Source organism: Drosophila pseudoobscura, chromosome 2, assembly GCF_009870125.1.
Source record: "Drosophila pseudoobscura strain MV-25-SWS-2005 chromosome 2, UCI_Dpse_MV25, whole genome shotgun sequence".
Classification (NCBI taxonomy): domain Eukaryota; kingdom Metazoa; phylum Arthropoda; class Insecta; order Diptera; family Drosophilidae; genus Drosophila; species Drosophila pseudoobscura.
In genome coordinates this window covers 7,152,656-7,170,651 of record NC_046679.1, presented here as the reverse complement: position 1 = coordinate 7,170,651, position 17,996 = coordinate 7,152,656, and the positions used below count along the sequence as shown (strand labels likewise).

Below are 17,996 nucleotides of genomic sequence, written 5' to 3'. Positions count from 1 at the left end.
CACAGGAAAGTTCTAAATAACACCAGAAGCGTGACTTTGCAGATGAGTGGCAACTTCATCTTTTCGCCCTTGCTGTTATTTTCATTTTTCATTTTCAACGTTATATAGAAATCCAATAAAAACAAGTATTAAGAAAAAGCCAATCAAGTAGAAAATTAATTCATCAATCGTATAAAAGTATCTGGGTATGGCTAAGTATTCTATTTAGCTTGTAATTTTCAACGGAAGATCAAAAACAAAGAATACGTAAAATAGAACTTGAATTCGTCAGTATATTTACGGTATATTTTTAAAATGAGATGAGTTATCTTTTGGTATATTTCTGAGGGTCGGACCGTATATTTTATCGGTGCTTGCTGTGTTTACAAATTGGCACGGAAAATTTTACGCTTTTTAATTGCTAAAACAATTAATTGTTGAGCAACAAAAACGGGCGGTTGAGCGACCTGCACTTGGCATGCCGGACATAAAAATAACACCACTCGGTGCCGGCCAGGATGTGGGCCGCAGTTGCCTGCTGCTGACGATGGGCGGCAAAAATATAATGCTCGACTGCGGCATGCATATGGGCTACAATGACGAGCGGCGATTCCCGGACTTTTCTTACATTGTGCCCGAAGGACCCATAACCAGCCACATCGACTGTGTGATCATTTCCCACTTCCACCTGGGTGAGTACTTACCACGCCTTGGCCCCCAACGCTCCTTATCTCTGATGAAATTTAATGAGAGTCTAATCGTTTGCCCCTAAATGTATGTACTTATCAATGGTTGGGTATTCAGATCACTGTGGCGCTCTGCCCTACATGTCGGAGATAGTGGGCTACAACGGGCCCATTTACATGACACATCCGACCAAGGCGATTGCACCGATCCTCCTTGAGGATATGCGAAAGGTGGCCGTGGAGCGGAAGGGCGAGTCCAACTTCTTCACCACGCAAATGATCAAGGACTGCATGAAGAAGGTCATTCCAGTGACCCTGCACCAGAGCATGATGGTGGACACGGATCTGGAGATTAAGGCCTACTATGCCGGTCACGTGCTGGGCGCCGCCATGTTCTGGATAAAGGTTGGCTCCCAAAGCGTCGTCTACACCGGCGACTACAACATGACGCCGGATCGCCATCTGGGCGCTGCCTGGATCGACAAGTGCCGACCCGATCTGCTCATCTCGGAAAGCACCTATGCCACCACAATACGCGACTCGAAGCGCTGTCGTGAACGCGACTTCCTCAAGAAGGTGCACGAATGCGTGGCGCGTGGCGGCAAAGTGTTGATACCGGTCTTTGCCCTGGGGCGGGCCCAGGAGCTGTGCATACTGCTGGAGACCTACTGGGAGCGCATGAACCTCAAATATCCAATCTACTTTGCCCTGGGCCTCACCGAGAAGGCCAACACGTACTACAAGATGTTCATAACCTGGACGAACCAGAAGATTCGCAAGACATTCGTCCATCGTAATATGTTTGATTTCAAGCACATAAAACCATTCGATAAGGCTTACATTGATAACCCCGGTGCTATGGTTGTGTTTGCCACTCCTGGCATGTTGCATGCCGGCCTCTCGCTGCAAATATTCAAAAAGTGGGCGCCGAACGAGAACAACATGGTCATCATGCCCGGCTACTGTGTCCAGGGCACCGTGGGCAACAAGATCCTCGGCGGTGCGAAGAAGGTTGAGTTCGAAAATCGTCAGGTGGTTGAGGTCAAAATGGCAGTGGAGTACATGAGCTTTTCGGCGCACGCCGATGCCAAAGGTTTGTAGCATTCACTCACTTTCCCACGAGCTTCTCTAAAGAAGTTTTCCCATTATTGCAGGCATAATGCAGCTCATTCAAAACTGTGAGCCGAAGAACGTAATGCTCGTCCATGGGGAGGCGGAGAAGATGAAGTTTTTGCGATCGAAGATCAAGGACGAGTTCAATTTGGAAACTTACATGCCCGCCAATGGCGAGACCTGTGTGATCTCCACACCCGTTAGAATACCCGTAGACGCTGCCGTTTCCCTGCTAAAGGCCGAGGCTCGGTCGTACAACGCTCAGCCGCCGGATCCGAAGCGACGACGACTCATCCACGGCGTACTGGTGATGAAGGACAATCGAATAATGCTGCAAAATCTAACAGATGCCCTCAAGGAGATCGGCATCAATCGGCATGTGATGCGCTTCACGTCCAAGGTGAAAATTGATGATCCCGGTCCAACGGGGCTTACCAGCGAACGACTGAAGACACTGCTGGAGGAAAAACTAGTCGGCTGGACGGTGGCACTGCAAGAAAATGGTTCCATTACCATTGAATCCGTTGAGGTGAAGGTCGAGGAGGATGCCAAGGATCCCAAGCAGAAAACCCTGCTGATTTCATGGACCAACCAGGACGAGGACATCGGCGCCTACATACTCAATGTACTGCAAAATATGTGCTAGATCCTGGCCACGGAGCCCAACGAAACTCCCCGACATATATGCCTTAATTCCATAGTTTGCTAAGCACAAAGGGTTGATTGATATCGTTTTCTGAATATCTAAATGAATGGAAAAAATGAAATAAAAGAAATAATCCGATATCCAAAAACAGGGCCCAAAGGTTAGGTTCGTTCGTTCCACGCTATTTATTCTGGGAGTTATTCAGAAAGACTTTAACATTAATGTAATCCAAGGCGTCGCTCCTGGCGCCCTGTATCATATGCAATTACTTTATATATCGTTGGAGCTGTTCGAACTGGAGTTTCTGGATCAGGACAGGACAGCTTATGTGAGGGCAGCAGCACCAGAGATGATCTCAATCAGCTCGCGAGTGATGACAGCCTGTCGGGTGCGGTTGAATGTGAGAGTAAGTTTGTCAATCATCTCACCGGCGTTCTTGGAAGCATTGTCCATGGCCGTCATACGGGAGGACTGCTCCGAGCAGGCACCCTCCTTCATGGTGTAGAAGATGAGGGAGGCCAGCGAGAACTCCAAGTAGCTCTTGATGACATCGCTGTCGAGCGAGTCGTAAGTGGCCAGTTTCTCCGACTTCTCGACAGTGGGGCCACCGTAGATGGGCAGTGTGCTGCACTGGTACGAGACAACGGACCTGAACTTGTTGTACACGATCTTGCCCTCGGTGTACTCGTAGCCAGTGTTTAGGACCTCATGGGCGATCTTCGAGGCATCCAGGAAAGTGGGGGGCAGACGGCCGATTTCGTTGGCCACCATCAGGATATTCTTGCCGTACAGACGGGCCAGAATAGCACGGGACTTGTCTCCCACGCAGAAAATCTTGGTGTTGGCATGTTCGGTAGCCATCTCGCCACGGATCAGACGCGCCACACCAGTGTGAACAGCACCGCACAGACCACGGTCCGATGTTACGGCGATGAAGAGCTTCTTGGGCTCGGCCTTCTCATCGGGCACGATCTCAGTCTTTTCGAAAAACTGCTGAGCACCGATTCCGTAGGGACGCGCCGCCTTCAAATCACGCTCGGCACGGGCGTACTTGGCCGCGGACACCATCTTCATCGATTGCGTAATTTTCTGAATGTTCTTCACGGATTTCAGACGCATGGAAATGGTCTTTAAAGTGGCCATGCCACGCTGCTGCTGGGCCAGCATGGTGGCTTCAATGGCCATGGGCAGCAAAAGCGTAGTGCGTTGCATCATCATCCTGTGAGCTGCTGAAGATTCCCTGCTCGAAAAATTAGCAAAAAATTACACGGCAAATGGGCAGACGAAAAATTACTTGCGTTAAGTTGGCTGCGCGACGACGATGTTATAACACCGATTAATATATCGATAATCTATATATATATTCTGATAACAAACCAGCTGAAGTTTTATGGTTATATTTTGATCTGTCAGTTAAGTGATTTTCCTCTTGAGTTATTTTAACAAACCATAAGAATATTATATTAAAATGAAGGAGTTTCTACCACCATAATCGCACAAAAGACCACCTATCGATACAATACCAAAATGTAACCCGCGACAATCAGCTGGTGGCTGCTGCGATAGTTCAAAGAAGAAGAGAAAAAGCTGACGTGCTCGGGAAAAGATTAGAAATATTTTACGAAACCTAATTTAACTTCCTCCTCCCCCCAAAGCCAAGCTCGACACTTATTCGACTTCCGACTTGAACAATGAAACCACACAAAACTCAGAGCGGATAACAAGGCCCCCCACCAACGAGTGCTGTGTGCTGGAAAATTGTTGCTGCGCACAGGAGAGGAGACGACACGACAGACGTAGACAAACCAAACGGGTGGAAAAAGAGGTCCAAAGCTGCAAGGCGGGCTGGCCAACGTATGACGGAGATAAAGATAAAGCCCCACATTCAGTGCATTCGAGAAACTATACCAGCTGGCAAAATCAAACGAAAAGTGCAGCTTAATACAAGTGCAACTAGGTGCCTTCAACAATAATCAACAGCAACAGCTGCGTGAGTGTGTGTGTGTGCAATAGAGTGTTTGAGTGTGTGTGTGTGTGCTGGGTGCGCAGTGTTGTTGGGGCCGTCGTCGTCGTTGCGTCGTGGTGGTGGTGACACAACAGTAACAAAATATTGAGCCGTCGAGCAAAACACATGATGTGGTCGTTCTTCTCGCGCGACTCCTCCAAAGACTTCCCCTACGACATTGGTGAACCAGTCAGTGGCTTCGACAACTACTCCATATGGACGCTGCACAAGGCCAAACGCAAAGGTACCCTCGAGGAGGTCTCCGTCTTTGTCTATGACATACGCAGCGGCTCTGACACGAAATGTGAGCTGGCCAAGGCGGCATTGAAGCGGCTGAAAACGTTGCGTCACCCGAGCATACTGCAGTACTTGGACTCACTGGAGACGGACAAGATGCTGTACGTGGCCACGGAGGCGGTGGATCCACTGGGCACATATTTCACCAAACTGGCCACAGACAATGTCCAGAAGGGCCTCTACCTGGCCTGGGGCATCTTCCAGATCACGGTAAGTGATGGCACTCTGAAAATGTTCCAACTGATTCAACTAATCCTCTTTCAGCGTGCCCTGTCCTTCCTCAACAACGATGGCAATCTGAGGCATAACAACGTGTCTGCCTGGTCGGTGTTTGTCAACGCTTCGGGCGAGTGGAAGCTGGGCAGCCTGGAGTATGTTTCCGCCGCCGATGGCAACCCCATGCCGCCGGTGAAGATCCCCGTTACCCTGGAGGTCTACGACTCGCCCGAGAAGAATGATCAGAGCAAGCTCAAGGCGGCCACCAAATGGTATAACTCTGATAAATCACTTACTTTGTAATTTACCTAAACTTTGTGTTTTTCCCCGCTCAGTTCTGTGGACATGTGGGGCCTGGGCTGCCTCGTGTGGGAGGCTTTTAATGGGGTTCTTAAGCAGCGCTCGAACCTCAAGGATATCGATCACATACCCAAATCCCTGCAGTCGCTCTACTGTGAGCTGGTCGGAGCCTCGCCCTCGAATCGCCCTAATCCGGCGGATATCATAACCCGTTGTCGGAAGCCAGGCGGCTTCTTCAAGAACGATCTGGTCGACACGTTGCTCTTTCTAGAGGAAATCCAAATCAAAGACAAAGCGGAAAAGAATCGGTTCTTTAGTGGCCTCACCACGCACCTGGACAACTTTCCGGATAATGTGTGCAAGCACAAGATACTTCCACAGCTGATAAACTCGTACGAGTATGGAGATGCGGGCTCCGCTGTGCTGGCCCCCATGTTCAAGGTATGTCTGTGGTTATTCGATTTTAAGGGCAATCAATCACTGTATTCATGATTCCTTTTGCAGTTGGGAAAACTTTTGGACGAGGTGGAGTATCAGAAGCGGATCGTGCCATGCGTCGTCAAGTTGTTTGCCTCGACGGATCGTGTGACTCGGTCACGTTTGCTCCAGCAGTTGGATCTGTTCATAGCCCATCTGCAGCCACAGGTGGTCAACGATCAGATATTCCCACAGGTGGCTCATGGATTTCTGGACACAAACGCCACCATTCGCGAGCAGACGGTCAAATCGATCATTCACTTGGCCCCCAAGCTGAATTACAATAATCTCAATGTGGAGGTGTTGCGGCATTTTGCGCGTCTTCAGGCACGCGATGATCAGGGTGGCATCCGGACCAATACGACCGTGTGCCTGGGCAAGATTGCGCCGCATTTGCATCCGCAGGTGCGTCAGCGTGTCCTCGTCTCTGCCTTCATTCGTGCCATGCGTGATCCATTCCCGCCGGCCCGTGTGGCCGGCGTCCTGGCGCTGGCCGCCACACAGCAGTACTTTTTGCTCAGCGAGGTGGCCAATCGAGTCTTGCCATCGCTGTGTTCGCTGACTGTTGACCCGGAGAAGACGGTACGCGATCCGGCGTTTAAAACCATACGCGGATTCCTGGGCAAGCTGGAGAAGGTCTCCGAGGATCCCAGTTTGCGTGAGACGATGGGTGAGGCATTGAAATGGGATTAATCTCTAAACGAAATGCTATAATATTTATTTCCGCAGAGGCCGATGTGCATACGGCTACCCCATCGATTGGTAATGCTGCGGCCACCTGGGCGGGATGGGCTGTGACGGCCGTTACAGCCAAGTTCTATCGCAGCCAAAGTGATTCATCTAGACCAAGACCGCCTTTAACTGGACGCAATCTATCCAAGCCAGCGTCGCTTGGTGAGTTTTTGGCCCTTGGGCTTTGTCTTTATCTGAATCTAATTTGATTGTATTTTTCTTTAGAGCAACCATCGAGCAGCAGCCTTTCGACCACCACAAGTAGTGTTACCTCCATGACCTCGCTGGAGCATGAAAGCAATGAGACGTCCGCCTCGGCCTCCGACTATGGCAACAACGATTGGGACAACGAAAACTGGGGAGAAATGGATGTGAGTATGATGCGGGGAAACCATAAAGACCGACTTTCATGGGGTTTACGACTTAATTACAGACTTCTCAGGATCCCAGCAGTCCGCTGGCAGCCAGCTCCAACAATGGCGGAGCATTGGTGGCCACCAATGCGCTGATTGAGGTGCGCGATGGCTGGGACAATGAGGAATGGGGAAGCCTCGAAGAGGACCCGGTAAGTCCAATACTATCTCAATAGTTTATTCGACACTGATGGCGTTTCGTGGCAGTGCGAGGAGGAGGAGCAGGCGGAACAGGAACACCAACAGCAGCAGCTGTTGGCAAGACAATCGATATCCTCCACAACGTCATCCAGTCAGCAGCAGCAGCATCATCCGCTGCTGCCGCACCAGCATCCGCACCAACAGCAGCTGCAGCAGCACGAGCTGAACGAGCTGATCGAACCGCTGGCCAAGCTCAATTCCCATGTCACGTCGCCGTCGAAAGGCCAGCAGCAGAACATGCTGCGGCCCAAGGAGCTGCCCCTATCCAGCAGCAACACGTCGCCCACGTCGGCAACTGCCAATTGCAATAACATAAGCCCGCCTTCGTCGCATTTGAATAATTCGACGCACAATGCCAATTGGAATAGCGATTCGTGGGCCGACGGTGAATTTGAGACGCTGGATGAGCCGGGTATGGGTGAGTTCTCCTTATCCTTATCCCACAAGCAATCTCCTGCTAATTTGAATCCTTTTGCTCTGCAGGCAATAAGCTGGACGAGGCGCGGCGCAAGCGCGAGGAGAAGAAACTGCAGCGACAGCGTGAACTGGAGGCTCGTCGCGCCCAGCGAGCGACTGGCCCATTGAAATTGGGCGCCAAAAAGCTTTAAAAGTAATAACCGAATAACAGCATTATGTGTGTTATATAGCTGTTATTTCCATCCCTTACATTTAAGCCCCTTCCCGCCTCCGCCCCCAAGTGTATTTGTATATTTCTATATGCGTGTGTGCATGCCCCATGTTTCGTACTCGTAAATGTTTTTGCATTCAATGCAATCTCAGTGTTTGGAGCCTACAATTTCGATACAGTTTATAGATCTAATGCTGGCACCGATATTCACTAATGTATCTCTCTATCTCCCGCTCTAACGATATTTCAAATGTAAAGCACTGTAATTAAAAATGTAATTTATATTTATATAAAAAGAAAAACAAAAACAAAAACCAACCCAGCCCCCAAGCAGTAGTTAGTAAATAACTTCAAATTTGTACTTTTAGTAATCGAAGAAAAATCAACTAAAATCTAGCGATGAGCGATGCCCTGCAGGGCAGAATTTTTGATATTAGAAATGTTGTAAGGAATCGTGTCCAAGGTCCGATCTGCATAGAATTCTTGTGTAAATTGAGAGTGAAAGGATTCAATATCAAAGATGAAAGATGGAGAAACGGATCCCACTATCATTGTGTGCCTGTTTCTCTCTTTGTGTGTGTGCGCGTTTTCCTTTAGTTATTTTACTCGCCAATTTTCCAAGCTAGAAAAGAAAAGTATTCCATATTAGATTTTCTAGCAGCGCTGTAAGAAGAAAGAAATTTCCATGAATAAATGAAACAAAAACAAAAACGTATTTTTGCGAATAGAGAGCGTAACCAAAAATGAATTTTAATACATAAATCTAAAATAATACGAAGTAAATATTTTTATATAGTTCATAATAAATGGAAACGAATTAAATAGAACCAAACAGCAACTAAACAAAAAAAGAAGGAAAGAACACCCCCGAAAAACCAATCCAAACACAAGAAATTAGTGAATGGAAACAAATTTTGATAGCTTTTCCACAGAAATACCATTTTTGAATCGTATGTAGTAGAAAATGCACTTGTTATATTGATGATGATGATGATGATGATAGGTATCGTATCCTATGTTTGCTACATCATGGATGGATCGTGATTAATTGTATTTTCCTTTTATACGGCATTTTTTGAAGTATTTCCCCCGAGTAAGGAACAGCACCAAACCGCAAGGCCATTTATTGCATGTGAAAACTATTAGAGTTGCCTAAGCATTACGAATCACAGTCGATAACTTTTGAAAGTCCTGTACATACAAATCTATAAGGATACAGATTATACATACATATACCTAAAACATATATGCCGACTTTTTTCCAATACCTCAATATCAGTGTACAATTTTTCCATAATATATTTTTGAAAAATACCAAATAATAACCCAAAAAAACAAAAAAAAAAAAACAAAAGTGTTGAATTTTTGAAATCTCATTGTTGTCGAAGCAGCAGCGTCTGTTTGTATGGGGAAAACATACATACATACATACCTTTTGCATGCATTCAAGCAAACATATTGTATATTTGTAATTTATGCAGCCCCCCCTTCCTCACGCCACGCCTTCCGCCTACAGTCTCTCGCCCCCCTGGCATTAATTGGCAGACGTTTTTCGTATATCAAACACAAAACTCTCTCCGAAAATTCAACATTAGAATAAAACAAAAACAAAGAATAAAAAACATATAATTGAAATATGGAAAATTTATTGTTTAGACAAATTTTTAAGACTGCAAAAATAAACATAAAATTCATTGAAACTGGTAATGATAAAAACCAAAAAAAAAAGAGAAGGAAGAAGAAAAAACCAAACATTATTTAGTACTAATCATCAATAAAATTTTGAAATAATAAAAAAAAACAAGTAAAAATCGTTGGGATTTAATTGGAGACCCAGATCTACGAAATACCATTCTTTAGGAACACTTTTGATTGATATCCAGGGATGGTTCTGCCACATCTGGTTGTGCGGACACTGGCATCTGTTTTGCCAACTGTTTGCAACACTCGCCCGCTAATTGCCACAATTCAAACTGAACTTGTTTATGTAGCCTTGGCTTTTACAGCTGTTTTGGACGGCTTCGAGGATTCTTCGGCAAGATAAAGCGGTAAAGTACGGAGAAGAACAAACATATTGATGAAATGAACACGTGAGAGTCGAATGTGAGGCAGTTGAAAGGGAGGCCAGAGTCAAGGCTATGTCACTCCCTTGTTAAACTTCGACTAAACTGTCTTAGAAGTGCAATGAGAGCCTTAGTTTGTTGATCGGTTTAATATGTTTCATTGGTTTTATATCGTTACTTGGCAGAGTCACCGATTTATCCTTGCTTTATGAACTATATTGTTGATATTTATATGTTAAGATAGGACAGATGATGTGATGCTTTGTTTAGATACAAAAGATTACATACCCAAGCGCAAGGCTCTGGCACTGCCCTATATAAAGAAGGTGTTTTTCCCTAATTTAGTAAAAATATCATCATTTTGTTCATGCCTTTATCGAGAACAAATAACATCAAGATTTTCTGTTTCGAATTCTGGTATCATAACAAAGAAATACTTTATGAATGATCATTATCTACCCCCTGCTTGAAATGGCAGCCATTTTTCGTAGCATACTTTTCTGGAGCACAGCTAAAGCATTACATCTATTTCCGAACTCTATTCCTTTTCAAGATCAACTGAAATGAGTCGCAGTCTGCAGTTGTTATGGCTCCTTGGAAGTACCCCAATGTCATCACGTCTTTGGCAAAGTGCTCCCCATACAGATTGCTATTTTTAAGAGTGCGACCGCACAACTTTGCTTTTCTCACGCGCTCGTTTCGCAGCTAATTTGTTGCAACTTCACTTGCAACTGAAGCTGCCACTCAGCTGCCACTCGGGGGTCAGAGCTGCCCTTGCCGTGAGTAATTGCCTCACCCATTGCAAGGCATTGGCGTGGCGACTTGCGGCTTCGGCTATGCCTAAAATAGGTTTAACGCCAAGTAAAATAACCAAAACGAAACCAGAAGAAAATAAGACTTGGAATGCTATTAATAGACGCTGAAGTCATTCCGTTGAGGGGGAGGCATGGCAGTCGCCGTCGTCGTCGTCGCCGTCGCCGTATCGCCACGATAGAGCTGCACTTGCATTACTCATACGCCCTGCCCTCCCAGATCTCGCGTGTCTAATTGTGCGGCAGAAAATGAAGCGAACGAACAGCAATTGCCTCTGCCTCTGCCGCTGCCTCTGTGTATAATTAAATAGTTTGTCGTGATAAAGTTGTGCAAATATTGAGATCATTATGGTAATTTCAGTTGCAGCAAATCCATCAGCAGCAACAGCAACAGCGGCAGCATCTTGGCCATTCATTTTTCGCTTATTAAACTTGAAAATATGTTTCGCTGCCATTTGTCACCGATGTTGAAGCGATGCCGGTGCAATCGGTGCCGATTGGGCACGCAGGTGTGCGGCATACAACATTCAACGAAAATTCACATAATTTTCGCGCTCGAAGCGGCCACAAAATGCATTAAATGCTGTTTGTTACTATTGTTATTTTGCTTTGAGTTCCCCATAAGAAACAAAGTAGAAAGGGGCTTATAGAAGTGGGTATCAAACCTTTGACTGAGGATCAAGTGGTCTTTAGGACCTGTATCTATAGGTTACCCTGTGGGATCTAGTTGTGTCCAGGCCAGAGGAAGACCTCGGCTATTCCCCTTAATCCGGTTCATCCATATATTTCTCATGTAGTAGGTATCCCTTAGTCGTTACATAAACATTACCCATCTTAGTGTTTCTTTTTGTACGACTTTGGACTTCGACAAAACGCCTCGCATTCGATTCAATCAAAGCGCAACGTTCGCCTCGGATCGCCTCGCCTTTGGCTTTGTTTTCGGCATCTTTTGTTGTTGTTGTTGTTGTTGTTGCAGTTGCAGTTGTTACAAAAATTGTTGAAAATTGTAAATTAGCTGCAGTTTGCATTGGTTAATGTTTCTACATTTGTTCGCCATTTCTAGGAGCGGTCTCTTTAGCATTTACATGGCCTCAGCATTCTGCCACAGCTGGATGTTTTAGTTACATTTCCTCCAACTGCGACTGATTGTGACATTTGTGTGTGTATTGTATGTGTTTTCTAAATATATATTATTCCAGCATCTACGTGATTCTACGTGCGCAAGCAGGTGCTTAATCCAACAATAAAACGGGTAACAATATCGTAATCCATCTCCGGTCACAAGGCTTCATCAGATAAGAAACATTTTGTTTTATCTTGCAACTTTAACTTGCAAAAAATCTCAATAGGAACAAAGTGCGATACGCAGATTTGTGTAAACTTATGTAAGAGCCAGAAGGAAGCGTTTTCAATGTGATGAATCATATATATTCTTGATCTGCATCAATAACCGAGTCAATAAAGCCATGTCTGTCCACCTTTTTAGGGGAAGAATAAGGTTTATATATGATATATGTATGTATGCCGACTCCTGAAACTTCATCGCTCTCTCTCACTCTCTCTATCCCAGTGCGGCTTAACAGCGAAAAAGGTACCAATACTCCCTCTACCGCTGGCTTTTTTTCCAATGAGAATCGTACTTTGTAGCACATTTTTCATAGGGATACTTATAGTAGTAGAAGTCAAGGCAGATGTGCGATCTAGAACAATTCCTATTCCAGAAGTATTTCCTTTTCCTGATCCATTGAAATGTACTTTGTTTCCTTTCAATCACCAAGTATTCGCTGCACTATGCTTGAATCACTTCTGTACATTGTCGGAATCAACTAGATTATTGTTGATGAATGTTTGAAAGTTACTCGTACTGTTGTTTGGGTATCCAATTCGAATTCGATTCCTATCGTGTGTACTCGTAGTATGTCTTGAGTATTACACTCAAGATCGTTGGGTATCCCAACAGAACTGCAGCTGATATGAAGACTCCATGGAATCCAGCGTGCGTCAAGGGGTTTTCCCCGGCATTAAACTCATAATATGGCCCTTTTTTGAACATACTCGCACTCGTACTCGGGCAAGTTTCCGTTTTGTACAAATACGAGGCAAACAGACAAATAATTATTATGATGAACCAATATTTGGCGAGGGCAAATGGACAAACCCCCAGATCAAACAAGGCAGGGTGTATGGCCCATCCGGGTATGGCGAAACACGATCTTCAATAGAAAAGGAAACCGCAAAACCAGCCTACAGATAAGACAAGGAAATGTCCGGGCACGGGCCCGGGCCCGGCCCATGGGGCTACGCCTGAGTCTGTTAGTGCGTGCCCCGTTTGATAATGGCTTTGAGACCACAGCCAAAGACGATACGAGAACGAACCCAAGAGAGTGAATCATCCATCCAGCCATGCGTCCATCGACATAACATACATGGCGACGCGTGGACCCTGCTCTTTTTTTTGGCCAGCGGCAGCCCCAAGTGTCTCACGGGCTCGGCACGAGCGACTCAGACCTGGAGAGACCGAGACTCGGAGGGGCAGCAGGGGGGAAATGAACAAATAAGTAAATAAATTTACAACTGGCGGCTGCATGCAACAGTTTGTCGATGAATGAAAACGTGCTGCCAACTGGGGAAGTGCTGCTGGGGAGTGGAGGTGGTAGGGGTCTAGGGTGCACAATTAGAGCGCCTGCAAACAGGTTTTTGGCCACATGCAACAGAGACAACAGACACAACACAATGGAAATGGAAATGGCAACAGGCCAGAGTCGGAGTCGGTGTCGGGTTCGGGGCTCGGGAGTCCGGGGCTTGCCGCACACGTGTTGATGTTGAGGCAGCGCGCCAGCTGAGAGCAGGCCTGTGTCGCCTGCCACCCACCACCTGGAAGCACCCCCTTAACCAGTATACCCCACCGTCTACCATGGCCATAAGTGGGTCAATTACAGGCTGCCATTGTCGCTTATACCACATATACATATGTATCTATGCATCTATATAGGTGCTGTGTGTGTATCCATGAGTGTGTGTTTTTGTATCTTGCGAAATAATAAATTCAATTTCACAAAATGAGGCACAAATCAGCCAAGACCAAAGTCGAAAACGCGTCAAAAATTGATTGTGAAATTATAGGTACGTACTACGTAAACCTCTATGGCGAATCGGTAGTCAAGCCGGTAGTCTCTTCTCAGTGACAACACCCCTCCCCCATCGTTTTTTCTTTGACTTTACAATTATTTTTTAATAATTTATTGATTTAAGGCCCCATCAAAATGAGGCAATTGGAATGGAAAGTGTATGAAAGTGGCCGGATTAGCCGCACGATCGCCATTTTTGGAGATTGCTTGCCCGAAAACTGGTTCCATTTCTGATAGGTCTGAGATAAGGTTTTAGTTTTAGTTTTAGAGGGTGTTATCTCAGGTTTACTTTTCTTTGAGGTTTGTCACTTTCCAGCCTCCAAGTTAGGAGAACTATTGTAATAGAACTGGTCAATCAACCCCTGATTAATAATTCCAAGTCTCTAGCGTACTTTTGAAAAAAAAGAAACACATCCAGGCTTGGGTCTGGCTGCTGCCTGCCATTTGGGATCTGCTCGGTGTGCTCTTTTTTATGTTTTGGGTCTGGATATCGGGGTACACTTTCTGTCTGTCTGTCTGTCTGTCTGTCTGTTCTGTCCCTCCTGCCTGCCCCGATCTCCATGTGTGTGCCGTGCCGCCTGGCTACGGCGATGGCGATTAATTACCCCCCGAAACGGCTTTGCTGATTTCAGCTTTACGAGCCTTTTTTAATTTTTTTGCTGGTCGTCTTTTCTTTTATTTTCTTTGGCTGACAAGTTGAAATATGCGTCGGACACTTTTGCCAGCGAGAGAGGGGCATAAAAATACCAGAACTTGGGGTTTGTTTCTGATTGTTGGTGTTGTTTTTTGTTTTTGTTTTTGGGCAGGCTTTTCGGTTTTTATAGTTGTTTTTTTGGCAGGGCATTAAAACATTTTGAGGTTGCGCTTTGTTTGAAGGGGTTCTGACGGATGAGGAGACGTGCGGTGGAGTGGAGTGGTTAACCAAATCAGGCGTATCAGAGATCACAAGAGTTAAGGGCCCTTGAATGAAGGGGTAGCAACAGCAGCAGCGGCGTGGAATATTGAATATTTCTAGACCTAGGTCCGGTAGCCTCAGCACTCACAAAGTCCAAAGAGAGCGGCAGAACGAAAGAGAGCGTCCAGCGATCTAGGGTGCCTATTGACAAGGTGAGGTGTTGACGAAGAACCTCTCCTACGAGAGTAGCCTATTTCGTTAAGACACAAAAGGTGCGACAGAGATTGAGAGAGTGAAAGCGGTGCGGCCTCACCTTACCATAGGCACAGCCGGCAGAAATCAATCGAGAGAGTCCGCATAGAAAGAGAGAGAGAGAGATGAACAAGTCGATGAGCTGTCGACATTTGTCGCGCCGCTCTAATGTGGACTAGAAATCGTAACGCTGCCGCCGTCACCGATCTCTGCTTAGGGGGGATTCTTCGATGAGTCATGCCATCCCATAGAAACGTCAACAGAGTGGCCCGACCTGCTTATCTGGGAATACGAAACGAAAACCGGGAACTGGAAACTCTGAAGACGTCACAGCTCGTAAGGAAGACCTCACCGATAAGGATATGTTGGGCAAGAACACGTCATAGCCATTGCTATGACATTGCATGATGTGTGACTAGCGGTACGGTACAGGCTGGATGGGTTCAATGTACAGTGGGGGCCACACCTGTTGCCGAAACTACAATAAAACCAACCTGCGGCGCAATAAAGTAACAGAAGCTGTCGCCGTCGCCGTCGGATCATCAGAAGCAACAACAAAAGAAGGCAGAAATCACGCTACGATCATAAACGCAAAACGTGCTAAGCAACAACAATCCGAAAGGAAGACTAAGTTCATGGGGTCGAAGCTTTTAATACTCTTGGAGATCCATACTATGGAGAAAATCAACTACAATGAAATATTCACTTGAAGTGGTCGGAGATGCGTTTCCAAACTCCGGTCAAAGGCAAACTACCTTCTGCTAGGGTATCAACAAAGAGAGAATCCAGTGGGAAGAGACGCTAGGAAGTGCACCGAATGGGATGGCTGGAATGCCAGCTATTTCCCCTCAGCAGGCGAAGAGCATGCAGTTATACGGACGCGGATAGAGGTGGAGAGGAAGAAGCGAAATGAGGCCAAGGCAAGCAACGGCCAGCAGCAACAACAAAATTAGCAGAGACAGCGACGCGACGCGAAGCGAGGCGACGACGACCTCTTCGGCCGGCTGCTGGTGCTGCCCGAAAGTCGTGCGATTAAAAACGCCCACGGCAACTGCGCGACGACTTCTGTTCTTTGGCGATTCTGTCCTGCTCTCTCTTGGGACTGCGTGTTTTGTTTTGGTTCTTATTATTCTTAATGGAAGGAGAGGAGGATGGATGCACTCAAGGTCTATTTCTTAAAAGGTGAGTCTTTTCAGATCATACGAGTGGCCTGCTATGGTTGCCAATCAGTAATTAAATGTATCTCTATCAAAGTAATCTACACTTTGAAGTACCTTTGTCTGACAAAACAGGAAGGAAAATATATCAGCTGATTGGGCCATCTCACAACACACACAAACTGCTCACAATTAAAGGCCATACATACGCATGTAAGTACAGTATTAACGTGCTTTGAGTTCACTGTACCCGTTACCTTAAAAGCGTCGCGTATTATTAACTCAAATATACAAAATATATGTACATATGTATCTGTAACAACAGCACCAACAAAAACACTCGTACATCAAAAATGACTGAAAATCTCGCCACACGTCAATGGAATAAATGCAATCTGTGTAAATGTGTGCGACTGTATCTGTGTGTATTTGTGGAGACCGCTCCCTCTCCAAAAATGGCAAAAAACAATTTGTATCCTCGTTTGGCTCCTTCTCGCTCGTATCTCCCCTGGCGTGTGTCCCATAAACAATGAAAAATGTTGCATCCGCCTTTGTGGTTGTTGGTTTTGGTTTTGTTTTTGCTTTTGGAGATTATAAAAATGTCATTAACATGTCAACGGGTCGCAAAAGTTCAGGAATGCTGTTGCTAAAATGTTTATGGAATTGGATTAAAATGGCAATTGTTGGGAGGGGTTTTGATTAATATTAATAAAAAGCGAACATCCATCTACCCATTCATTCCACTGTTGCCAAGCCACAAAAACCTAGAAGTGCTTACAAGAACGGTAGAGTTTATTTTTCGATCTCGTGGTACCTATCTCTCCCTCTGTTTCCCTACGTAACAAATATCACCCCCACCTGCAGAAAAGCTTTACCAGCAGCAGCAACAAAAACTATGTGACGCCAGGGCGGGCACAAGGTCTATTGATATAGGGTGAGAAATTTCCAGAAGGCTCTCTTTTGCATGGTTGCGAATGAAATATCTTGAGATAGTGAGAGTGTCATTCCACCCGAGGAGGAAGAACCTCCTCACCCTATATTAATACCCCTTTGGCGGCCAGAAAAGTCAATGATCGGCAGAGCGGCGCAGTCGCTATTCGGGTTTGTTGTTGCTTTTGTCATAATTAAACGCGACAAATAAAATTTGAGGGAAAAAAGATCCGCTGACATCGACGCCGCCGTCGCCGTCGCCAGGGCAGCACCAGGCAATAATACAACAAAGAGACAAACAATAAATTCTTCAATTAACATTCGCACAGGTAAAAAGCGTCGCGAGAGCAAGAGCAGCGCAACGCGTGAGAGAGACACCGAGCTGGCGGGCAGACAGACAGACAGGAGAGAAGAAGAGCAAGTGAAACAGAGCGAGGCAGAGAGCGTGACTGGTGTTGGTGTCTCTCTGCATACATGGGCGTGTGTGTGTGTGTGTGTGTGCCAGGATCATTTGCATTTTCGTTTCGGCGTCGCAAGGTGTCGCACAACAAAAAAAGCTGATTAAAATGCATTTTGCAAAAGCAAAAACAACAAGAAGAACGAAAAAGTGGGCACGTCGCGCATATTTGCTGTTGTTGCTGTTGCATAGATTAAAAATCAGCAAAAAAAAATATATACTGAAAAAGGAGAGGGAGAGCCGTAAAGTCTCTCGTATTCACAATTTGTATACCCTTGAAAAGCGTATTATGATTTTCCCTAGTTGGGTCATGATCAGTCAAAAAAAGTCTTTGGGAGAAAATACTAGACTTTGCAGTATTTTTTTTTATAACTCGTTAAAATTGTATTCAAATCCGATGGAAAGAACGCCTGATGATAATATCATATTTTTAGCTTCCATTGATCTTCAAGGGTATCAACATCTTCGGCCCCTCGTGGCTAGCCTTCCTTTCTGGCTGTTGTTGTTTCTGCCTGTTCTACATATTGTTTTTGTAGTTGGAGCTGGCTGTCTCTGTCTCTGTCTTTGCATTAGTCATAGCCAGCAGCGGCAGGCAGCGCCCGGGCAGCA

General features: G+C 45.8%; 3 protein-coding genes across 4 annotated transcripts; 2 read left to right on the top strand and 1 right to left on the bottom strand.

Annotated features, from left to right (window-relative positions):
* The first annotated feature begins 312 nt into the window (after window positions 1-312).
* On the top strand, window positions 313-2,572 carry IntS11 (integrator complex subunit 11). The gene is made up of 3 exons (XM_001358138.4): window positions 313-671; window positions 784-1,758; window positions 1,820-2,572. Exons 1-3 carry the CDS (start codon window positions 458-460, stop codon window positions 2,422-2,424), a joined length of 1,794 nt encoding a protein of 597 aa, XP_001358175.1. The 5' UTR covers window positions 313-457; the 3' UTR covers window positions 2,425-2,572.
* An 18-nt stretch (window positions 2,573-2,590) lies between these two features.
* ATPsyngamma (ATP synthase, gamma subunit) lies at window positions 2,591-3,851 on the bottom strand. 2 transcript variants are annotated; one of them, XM_015183248.2, is made up of 2 exons: window positions 3,723-3,851; window positions 2,591-3,664 (listed from the first exon to the last, which is right to left on the bottom strand). In XM_015183248.2, exon 2 carries the CDS (start codon window positions 3,640-3,642, stop codon window positions 2,749-2,751), a length of 894 nt encoding a protein of 297 aa, XP_015038734.1. In that variant the 5' UTR covers window positions 3,643-3,664; window positions 3,723-3,851; the 3' UTR covers window positions 2,591-2,748. The 2 variants fall into 2 exon arrangements, with proteins under 2 accessions (XP_015038734.1, XP_001358174.1); XM_001358137.5 differs by having other exon boundaries at window positions 3,719-3,831.
* A 116-nt stretch (window positions 3,852-3,967) lies between these two features.
* yata (N-terminal kinase-like protein yata) lies at window positions 3,968-8,520 on the top strand. The gene is made up of 9 exons (XM_001358136.5): window positions 3,968-4,936; window positions 4,991-5,214; window positions 5,278-5,683; window positions 5,747-6,389; window positions 6,449-6,613; window positions 6,677-6,822; window positions 6,885-7,016; window positions 7,072-7,483; window positions 7,549-8,520. Exons 1-9 carry the CDS (start codon window positions 4,556-4,558, stop codon window positions 7,671-7,673), a joined length of 2,634 nt encoding a protein of 877 aa, XP_001358173.3. The 5' UTR covers window positions 3,968-4,555; the 3' UTR covers window positions 7,674-8,520.
* Window positions 8,521-17,996: the final 9,476 nt, after the last annotated feature.